At 19.5% G+C, this 10315-nt stretch overlaps 6 protein-coding genes and 2 non-coding genes across 8 annotated transcripts in view; 2 read left to right on the top strand and 6 right to left on the bottom strand.

The window, feature by feature from the left end:
• Window positions 1–414, bottom strand: DDB_G0277673 (hypothetical protein; the record flags this gene model as incomplete). Its single annotated transcript, XM_637488.1, has 2 exons — window positions 1–31; window positions 156–414. Coding segments are annotated over 2 exons (290 nt in total), but the record flags the coding sequence as incomplete, so codon positions are not given.
• A 704-nt stretch (window positions 415–1118) lies between these two features.
• Window positions 1119–1586, bottom strand: DDB_G0277613 (hypothetical protein; the record flags this gene model as incomplete). The annotated part of the gene is made up of 1 exon (XM_637487.1): window positions 1119–1586. The coding sequence occupies one exon, from the start codon at window positions 1584–1586 to the stop codon at window positions 1119–1121; it is 468 nt and encodes a 155-aa protein (XP_642579.1).
• Window positions 1587–2123: 537 nt separating this feature from the next.
• Window positions 2124–5746, bottom strand: DDB_G0277611 (hypothetical protein; the record flags this gene model as incomplete). Its single annotated transcript, XM_637486.1, has 2 exons — window positions 2124–4980; window positions 5157–5746. The coding sequence occupies 2 exons, from the start codon at window positions 5744–5746 to the stop codon at window positions 2124–2126; spliced, it is 3447 nt and encodes a 1148-aa protein (XP_642578.1).
• Window positions 5747–6279: 533 nt separating this feature from the next.
• Window positions 6280–7269, bottom strand: rps27 (40S ribosomal protein S27; the record flags this gene model as incomplete). The annotated part of the gene is made up of 3 exons (XM_637485.1): window positions 6280–6387; window positions 6486–6632; window positions 7267–7269. 3 exons carry the CDS (start codon window positions 7267–7269, stop codon window positions 6280–6282), a joined length of 258 nt encoding a protein of 85 aa, XP_642577.1.
• An 806-nt stretch (window positions 7270–8075) lies between these two features.
• Window positions 8076–8129, top strand: r29. Its single transcript has one exon.
• A 306-nt stretch (window positions 8130–8435) lies between these two features.
• On the top strand, window positions 8436–8478 carry r45. The gene has a single exon.
• A 375-nt stretch (window positions 8479–8853) lies between these two features.
• Window positions 8854–9541, bottom strand: ndufs4 (ETC complex I subunit conserved family protein; the record flags this gene model as incomplete). Its single annotated transcript, XM_001732925.1, has 2 exons — window positions 8854–8975; window positions 9091–9541. 2 exons carry the CDS (start codon window positions 9539–9541, stop codon window positions 8854–8856), a joined length of 573 nt encoding a protein of 190 aa, XP_001732977.1.
• Window positions 9542–9853: 312 nt separating this feature from the next.
• The window catches only part of rpc4 (RNA polymerase III subunit), a gene marked incomplete at both ends in the record, with an annotated part of 1374 nt that continues 912 nt past the window's right edge, over window positions 9854–10315 (bottom strand). Inside the window, one exon of the mRNA XM_637484.1 lies at window positions 9854–10315. This exon is cut by the window's right edge and continues 646 nt beyond it. Within this exon, the coding sequence (XP_642576.1) occupies window positions 9854–10315 (462 nt within the window).

Raw genomic sequence — 10315 nt, 5'->3', positions numbered from 1 at the left:
TCATTATTTGATTCAATTAATTTTGGTAACACTGTTGAAATGTGTATTGACGATCCCATTACTATCCAATGTTAAATTTATTGAATTTAAATTTCCATTTCCTAAAATTAATAATAATTTTTGAAAATGGTAATGTCTAATATAAGAATATAAACAGTCAATTGTAAATGAATTATTTAAAATTAATGGATATTTTAATGGACAAAATGGATTATTTAATTTCTCTACGATAATCTTTGGATCAATTGTTAAAATTGATGAATTTATTTTTGTAAAACATTTTGAAACATATTCAAAATGTTTTTTTGAAATTAAACATAATGATAATTTCCATTTAAATTGATTAACTTTATCAAAATAACAAAATTTAATAATTTTTTGTTGTATATATAATGGTAATATTATATTATTCATTTTTTTTTTTTTTTTAAAAAATTTTTTTTTTTTTTTTTTGGGTAAACAAATAAATATATTATAGAGTGGTTTGTTTAAAATAAATTATTTTTTTTTATATTTTTATTTTTGTTTTGTTTTTAATTTTAAAAATAACAAATATCTATTAATATTTAATTTTTTAAAAATAAAATGTATGAAATTTTGAAAAAAATAATTAATTTTTTTTTTTTTTTTATTTTTATAATTTTATTCATAAACATTTTTAATATTTTTTTTTTTTTTTTTTTTTTTTTTTTTTTTCTAAACAAATTAAAAAAATTAAGTAAATTGTTAACAATCTTTTTATTTAATTTTTATTTTTAAAAAAAATAAAAAAAGGAACCTATACTGAAAATGTGCTAAAATCATTGATTAATATTATAAAAACCCAAAAACCACATATGTATGTGGTTCTCACCATAATGAAAATTCGTTATTATTTTTTTTTTTTTTTGTTTTTTTTTTTGTTTTTTTTTTTCTTTATATAGAAAATTACCCCTTTTTTTAAATTTTTTTTATTTTTAATTATTAATAACCATATATTACATATGTAATTTTTAAAAATAAGCTATTTATAAAAAATTTTATTTTTGTTTAATTATTATTTTTTTTTTTTTTTTTTTTTTTTTTTTTTTTAAATATTTATTTATTAATTATTTTTAGAAAATATTATTTTTTATTAATTATTCTTCAATTAAATTTGAAATATTTTCATTTTCATTTAATTTTGTTATATCATCTATAATTTCTTCAATGTATTTTTCGGCCAATTCTTTAGTTTGATTTTCTTTATAAACACCTATTACACATTTTCCTTTAGTTCTTCTTATAATTAAAGATTGTAAACCATTTATAGTCGAAGTATTACCACTTGATTTTAAAGTTGTTTTACCTTGAATTCTAATATCATCTGAAGTATTAACATAATATCTATCACCATTTATTAATAAACTAATTGATGAAGAGCCATTAAATAAATTTAAAATCTCTTGATATTCTACATAACAAACATTAAATTCTTCACTAATACATATCATATCACCACTATCAATATCGATTATTCCACATTTAAAAAATCCATTATCAATTAATTTTTTAATATAATTTTCAAATCGTACTTTATTTATTTCTTCCTCCTCTTTACTTAACATTTTATAAATAATAAAGTAGTTTTTTTTTTTGAAAAATAAAAAAAAAAAAAAAATATTATAAAAAAAAAAATGAATGAGAGTTCAAAAAAATTATTTAAATTATATTTAAATTATATTTAATTAAATAAAAAAAAAAAAAAAAAACGCCCTCAAACAAACACAGACACACACAAATATTTAAAAAAAAAATATAATTGAGGTAAAAAATAACATTCAATATAAAAAAATAAATCTGAATCAAAAAAAAAAAAGAGTAAAAACTTTTTTTTTTTTTTTATTATTATTATCACAATAGATTCAAAAAGATTATTAAATAATTTAAAAAAAAAAAAAAACAAATAAATAAAATATATGTATAATATTTTTTTTAAAAAAAAAAAGTTTAATTTAATACTTTTATTTATTTTTTTTTTTTTTATTTTTTTTTTATTTTTTTTTTATTTATTATTATTTATCATTTATTATTTATTTATTATTTATTTGTTTGTTTGTTTGTTTGTTTGTTTGTTTGTTTGTTTGTTTGTTTGTTTGTTTGTTTTATTTAGTTGAATTTGATAAAGTTTCATCAGCTAAAGATTGTCTTTTTAATTTTTGATTTTTTAAATATGGAGTGAAATTGAAAATTAAAAATTCTTTAGTTTCATGAGTGATTGGTTTGGTTGTTGGTGTATCTTTTATATTGGGTGCAATAATAAGTTTTGAAAGTTTATTTTTAACCTCTTCAACTTTTAGAGTTTGATTTACAGTTTTTATGAGATCAAAAGATTCTTGTGTAATTTGATTACCACGATAACTTAGGAAAACTTGGAAAAGTTTGTTTTTATTAGCTGTTGAAAATAATGCATAATGTAACTCCATTGGAGAGATTTCAACTGAAGGATCCATAGTAGTTTTTTCATATAATTTAACAATTAAATGTTGTAAATCTTTTTCATATAAATATCTATAAAGATATTCTGTGAAAATTGAAGATTTCAAATTATGTTGAATATTTAACAATGGAGTCCAATTATGTAAATTTGACAATGGAGGGATTGGATACATTTTACTATAAATTTTTAAACCCAATCTCAAAGATTCAATATCCTTTGGTGACGCGGTGAAAATAGCCAAAGCATCATCAAGTTCACCATTCTCCAAGAATGCCAATATCTCCATATTACATAATGTTTGAGAAACCTTTGTGCCATAAGAAATCAAAACATTTTTTAAATTTTTAACGACAGCATGATTATGTAAGCCATTTTTAAACATTGTTTGTAAATATAATTCAGAATGAACAATGATCCTTTTTGATCCAATCATTCTGGCAACTATCATTGAAGCCAATTCAGTTTGGTTGATATTACAACACGCTTTCAATATTAAATTATAAGTTGTATGAGATTGTAGTATTGTTGAACTCTCTTTTGATAGAATATTAATACCCATATCGAAATCCATTTCAAGTATTTTTTCATAAATACTTGGATCATAAACAATGTTACGAATATGTCTTGGAGTTTTGTTCAATAGGAATATGTATTTCTCTAAATCGATTCTACCAAGTGTTATATATGCAACCAATAATGCATTATGTGTTGGAATGGTTGATTGTTCGAAATGCTCTTCTAAAATCTCAATGATTCTATCGGCATCTTCATCAGTGCATGCTTTTTGAATTTTTAAACTAAATGGTAAATTAGTAGATTCTTTAACCTCTTCCAATGTCTTTACATTTGTTAAAAATGTTGCTAACTGTTCCCAACTATTCTTTATATCTTCTCTAGTTTCAAATTGACTTTTAATTGCTATCAATTTTTTAGTTTCACCAATTCTAATTATATTATCATTATTAATATTTATTTTATCATTATCTGTCATTGTTTTTATTTTTGTTACACTTTCATCTACTCCTACTTGTTGTTGTTGTTCTTCTTCACCATCTTCTTCATTTTGATTTTTTATTAAATTATCATCTTCTGAAAATTGTTGAGTATTATTATTATTATCTTTTTGAATTGGATAAACTAAAATATGATTATTCCAAAATTTAACTAATTCTGATTGATTTTTATTACTTTCAGAGAATTGTTTAAAATAAGTCATTAAAATTGGTGAAGCTGCAGAATTATAAGTTGAAATCTTTTTACTTAACCAATATAGTGCTAAATGATAACGATCAAATGCTAAATACCATTGAATTAATTTTGATAATGTTGATGATAATAAATATACATTTTTTCTTTCTAAATAATTCTCAATCACTGAAACCAATTCACTATTACCAACCATTTCATTATAAAATAATAATATATGTAAATGTCTTTGATCAGCATTCTTTAATGACTCTTCATAAATTTCAAAATCATTATTATGTTTTTGTCCAAATTCTAATAATAATTGTGTTAATGGAAACCACATTGCAAATTGATCAATTTGTATTGAATTATTATTTTTTTGTATTTCTGAAATATTATCGAATTCTTGATTTTGTACTTGTTGTTGTTGTTGTTGTTGTTTTAATTGTTGTTGTTCAATTAATAATGCATTTTTTAATAAAGCTTCTTTTTGTTTTTCTTTAATTTTATTTAATAATTCTTTTAATTCATTTGGTTGATTAGCTTTTATTAAATATTTAATTATTTTTCGATGATTTTTTAGTGGATCTGAATGTTCGGGTTTTATAATTTCCATATAGATTTGATGAGCAAATTCTTTTTGATTGACATCATCACGTACCAAATGGAGTATTAAAGCTAGGTAAACGTTATTCGATGTAATGAAAGCACGCTTTTGAAGCATACTTAATAAATCCTCTACGACAGGTCTACCAATGAAACCCTGACTTGGTAAATACACATTCAATAATCTACCAATGTAATTGCAAAATGATTCAGTAGTTATAAATTGTGGCACAGATTTAATGAATCTTAAAAAGAAGTTTACCGATTTGCTCACCCCATCTTCGCTATCCTTATCCAAATAATAATTTAAGAAATAGTTAAATGGTGCATGATTCAATCTTTGTGGTGTTGACAATATTCTATTGTAAAATGATAATGCAGATTCATGATCATCTAAATATAAACATGATTTAATTAATGGTTCGTATATCGCTGGAAATTCTGCCATCTTATTTGAAATCACCACTGATTCAATCAATTTTCTTAATTCTTCTTTTTTTCCAACTCTCATATAATGATCCATTACAATTGATATCCCCGTACTTGTCATCAACTGTTCACCATGGTATTCCAAAACTAATGATAAATATTTATCATCATCTTTAAATTCTTCAATAAAGAATCTTAAAAATTGTGGTGTTTTATTTTTTTCATTCCATTTAATTGTATCAAATAATGCTTTTGCATGTTCAATATTATAATCTGTTAATTTTCTAAGGAAAATTATTCTTTTTTTTTTTAAAAAAAAAAAAAATAAAATATATATATATATATATATATATATTAGTAAAATAAATATATAAATTAATTAAATAATAATAATAATAATAATAATAATAATAATAATAATAATAATAATAATAATAATAATAATAATAATAATAATAATAATAATAATAATTACTTATCAAAGGAATGTTCACCATTATTAATTATATTTAATACAATATCTAAATGTTTTACAACTTTAATTAAATTCTTTGGTGTTGTCAATTCCATCTTTTCTGAAAAAATTTTTTTTCTTAATTCTTGATCTATTTCTTCTAAGAAAACCTGTTTTCTTGAAAGTGAAGATTCATAACTAATTTTATTATTATTATTATTGTTATTATTATTATTATTATTATTATTATTATTATTATTATTATTATTATTATTATTATTATTATTATTATTATTATTATTATTATTATTATTATATTTATTATTATATTTATTATTATTATTATTATTATTACTATTACTATTATTATTATTATTATTATTATTATTATTATTATTATTATTATTATTATTATTATTATTATAATGATTATTACTATTATTATTATTATTATTATTATTAATCTTTCTATAATTGCCAAAATAAGATTTTTGATAATTTTGTGTTATATTTGAATGATAACTAGTGATTATACTATTATCATAAAGTTTAAAACTATTTGATAATAAAATAGTTTTAGTTGCATTTTTTAATTTTGGAATTGTGTTCATTCTTCATTCAAAAAAAAAAAAAAAATAATAATAAAAAAATAATAGATATGAAAAATTAATCAAAAAAAAAAATTTTCACAGATTCGCTAAAAAGAAAAAAAAAAAAAACGAAAAAAAAATGAAAATAAAAAAATAAAAAAAATAAAAAAATAAAAAAAAGTATTATTTAATTGTTTATTATTTGTATTATATTGTTTTATTATTAATAATCTAACTTTTTTAATATTACCAAAATAAAATTTTATTAAAATTGAAAAAAAAAACACAAAAACCTCTCTCTCCCTTATATAAAGAAAAAAAAAAAGTTCAAATTATATATATAGGATCCTTGGTTTGGTATATAAATAAATAAAAACATAATGAAATAAAATAAAATAAAAAAATAAAAAGCAAAAAAAAAATAAAAAATAAAAAGTTTATATATAAAATTCTATATACATATTATATTATTACTCTGCACATAGCATTTTTTTTTATTGTTTATTTTCTATTAAAAAAAAAATTGAAAGCGTTGGTGCGATTGGACGGTAACCTTAGTCGGATTTTTGTCTTAAACGACAACCGGCAGTGATTCTAGCACGACCACCAGTTGGTTGAGCAATAACAGTTGAACATGAACTGCAAATGACAACGTTTTGGGCCTATTATAGTGTAATTTAAAAAAATAAAATAAAAAAATTATATATTAGTTTCAAAGTTCTTAGTATTATTTTTTTATTATTATTTCAAGAAAACTTACGTGTGAGAAAACGGTAGTGATGGTTCTACAACCGTGACAGTTGATATCCATAAAGAAGGAGTTTGGTGCTTGGACCAATCTCTTTAATTTATGTTTACGTTTTTCGGATTCGATGCTTGGGAATAATAAATCACCACGTTCTTTAGCCTAATTATTTATTGATATAAAAAAAAAATTATTATTACAATTAATAATGTGATCTTTTTTTTACAGTAATTTTTTAAAAAATACACTAAAGATTAAAAAAAAAAAAATTATCTCTCTCTTTTTTTTATTTTTCCTCTTATCTAAATTGCAATGAATAACTAAAATCTCCTACTAATACTACTACTGTACCATTTCTATTTGTTGAGAAAAATTCGATAAATGAAAAAAAAAAAAAAATTGAAAATTTTAAACTTTTTTTTTTTTTCGTATTTTTTTTTTTCTTCGTTTTGGTTGTCTTTTTTTTTTTTATTTTTTTTTATAATATTTCCTTTATCATTTTTTTTTTTTTTTTTTTTTTTTTTTCTAATGCTGTTTATCTGTGCTAATTTTCTATAAATGATTTCTTAATTTATTTTTTTTTCCAACTTTTTATTATTTTTTTTATTTATTTATTTTTTATTTATTTATTTATTTTATTATTATTATTATTTTTTTTTTTTCAAAGTAATTATTCATTGCAAATATTTAGAGAAGAGAATAAAATAAACAATTATTTTATTTTATTTTTTTTTTTATTTTTTTTTTTTTTTCTTTGTATGTATATTTCTACATATAAAATTTAATGTGATATTACCATTTTATTGATTACGATTGAAAAAAGACCTCAAAAAAGTCATAAAAATTATTTTGTTGAGTGTTAGCGAAACTGAAAATTTTTTAAAAAAAAAAAAACATTCGGTTGGCCACAAAAAAAAAAAGTTATGTAAAAAGTCACTAAATTTTTTACATAGTTTTTTTAATTTTTCATTTTTTTTATTCATTTTTTTTAAAAAATTTGTGGAATCTACACACATTTCCAAAATCAGCAAATTTAGTTAAGATTGTGTTTTAACTTTATTTCTTTTTTATATATTTTTTATTTGATTGATCAAAAAATTGAGATATATTCTGATTTAATTTTTTTACAGTGAATTTGGTTTTTTTTTTTTTATAAAAAAAATATATTAAATTCAAAAAAAAAAAAAAAAAAAAAAAAAAAATATTAGGATTTCACTTTAAATTCAAGGCATTAGTACATTTATATTTATTTTTTTTTTTATATTTTTTTTTATTTCCATTTTTCAATACCAAAATCGATGACTTTAAAAAAGAATTCTTTAAATAAAAAATAAAAAATAAAAATAAAATTAAAATAAAATAAAAAAAAATAATTAATCAATAAAAAAAAGTAATAATAAAAAAAGTAATAAAAAAAAAAAAGCCATTGAATAAAAAAAAAAAAAAAAGTTTGCAAAACTTGAATATTTGGTAATTTTATAAGAATGGAACTTGGTTGTTTTATTATTATTTATCCCACAAATTTTTTTTTTATTTATAAAATTGGGAAATATATTATTTTTAAATTAAATGAGAAAATGTGAAAAGTAATCATAAAACAATTAAGTTGACCTTACAGCAATTCATTCTCTACATAAAAAGAAAACCCCCTGTCAACTGTCTATTATTTTATTTTTTTTTTTTTTCTGATTATGGGTGAAAAAAAAACAAAAAAAATAAAAAAAAAAATAAAAAAAAGATATATTGCCATTAATGGCTAAACATAAATAAACCAACAAAAAAAAAATTTTTTTTTAATAGACCCAAACATTATTATATTTTTTTTTTTTTTTTTTTTTTTTTTTTTTTTTTTCAGAGATCAGTTATTCCACAAAATTATTTTTTGTTTAAAAATTCTTAAATAATTTATTAATAATCCTTTTTTTTAAATGTGAAAAAAAAAAAATACATTTACCACATAATTAAGTTGACCTTACAGCAATTCTTCTAAGAAACCCCCCGTCAACTGTATTTTTTTTTTTTTTTTTTTTCATTCCCTCCCAACTAATAATACAAATATTAACCCTTTTACAAAATAAAAAGTAATTGTGGAAGTTATCCAACTCTAAAAAATAAAATAAACACACTAAAATTAAAATAAATAAAAAAACTTTGATGAAATAACGATAATAATTTTTTAATCGATTATAATGTACTGTATACTTTTATTATTTTATACTTTTTTTTTTATTTTTTTTTATTACTTTTTATTTTACTTTTTTTTTTTTTTTTTTTTTTTTCTTTGAAAATAATAATAATGGCTCCAATCTACCACAATATTATTATTTATTATTATTTATTATATTATTATATTATTAAATTTTTAAAAGTGTTGTAAACATTTTTAATTAATACCAACTTCTCTTTCTTTTTCACCTACTAAATCACCTCTATATCTGAATCTGTGACCATATTTCTTCTTCTTTCTTAATGTGACATCTTCTTCGACAATATTATAATTTAAACCTATAATTTCAATTTAAAATCATAATAATTAATTAATAAATTAATAAACAATTAAATTAAATTAACAATTAAATTAAATTAACAATTAAATTAAATTTAAATTTAAAATACACACCAATTTCTTTACAATATGCAACAGCATCAGTTTCAGAATTAAATCTTAAATTTAATTGATTAAGAGTATCTTTTGAAGCCCACCAACCCATTAAACGATCATTCCATTTTGGATTAAAAGGTAATTCAATGACCCATTTCTTTGTACGAAGTGTACCAGTTTGCATTGTATTTCTTGATGGTCTATAGATGTTTACTGATTTACCATTAAATTCAACACCATTTAAAAATGATTTAATATGTTGTTGATTTGGATCATCAATAACAAGATGTTCACCAACTTCTAAATCTTCTTGATCAACTTTAATTTGACTTGCTGTTGGATTTGGATTAATACTATTAACTGAACAAAATGTTGCTCTACCTGCACCACCATTTAATGTTGTTGATGCTATAATTCTACTTTGAAATGTTGGTTTAACAATACTTGAAATTAAAAATTTCTTTAACATTTTAAAAATTTTATATAATAATTCAATACAAAAAAAAAAAAAAAAAATTAAAAAAAAATTAAAAAATAAAAACACAACACACCTTAAAAAAAAAAAAAAAAAAAAAAAATGAAAAATAAATAAAAATTGAAAAAAAAAAAAAAAAAAAAATTAAAAAAAAAAAGATTTTTTAAAAGCCAAAAGCGTATAATTTTTATACGAAATTCTGAAAAATTTAATAATCATTGATTATTAGATTTCCTTTTTTATTTTTGAATTCTTTTTTTTTATTCTTTTTTTTATTATTTTTTTATTTATTTTTTTTATTATTATTTAAATACCACTAATTTGACTAATGATTGGAGCAGCAACTAAATGTTGACTTGGTATACCAAGTGTATAACAAGTTGGTGAATTATCAGGACCACCTTTTGTTTGAAAACATTGAACTTCTTCTAAAAATTTTAATTTATCACCAGATGAAATATCATATTCAACAGTACCAATCTTTAAAATACTTTTACCAGATTTATAAATTTTAAGAGTACCCAATTTACCAGATGGCATCTCCTTTATTGATGGTGGGAAATCACCAGGATAAATCACAGGTACGAATGCTTTCTCATCTAATTCCTTTGGTGGTGGTGGTGGCTGATCTTCAATTTTTGTATTTTCATTAATTGGTATAGTAGTAGTTGTAATTGAACCATCAGGATTTGTAACAGTTTTTGTAATTGTTGTTGGTTTTGGTGGTGGTAAAACTGGATTTGGTATATTGAAATTTGGTTTCGATTG

This window comes from Dictyostelium discoideum (genome assembly GCF_000004695.1).
Source record: "Dictyostelium discoideum AX4 chromosome 2 chromosome, whole genome shotgun sequence".
NCBI lineage: Eukaryota > Evosea > Eumycetozoa > Dictyosteliales > Dictyosteliaceae > Dictyostelium > Dictyostelium discoideum.
The sequence above is the reverse complement of the archived record's forward strand: the minus strand, read 5'-3'. Positions and strand labels throughout refer to the sequence as shown.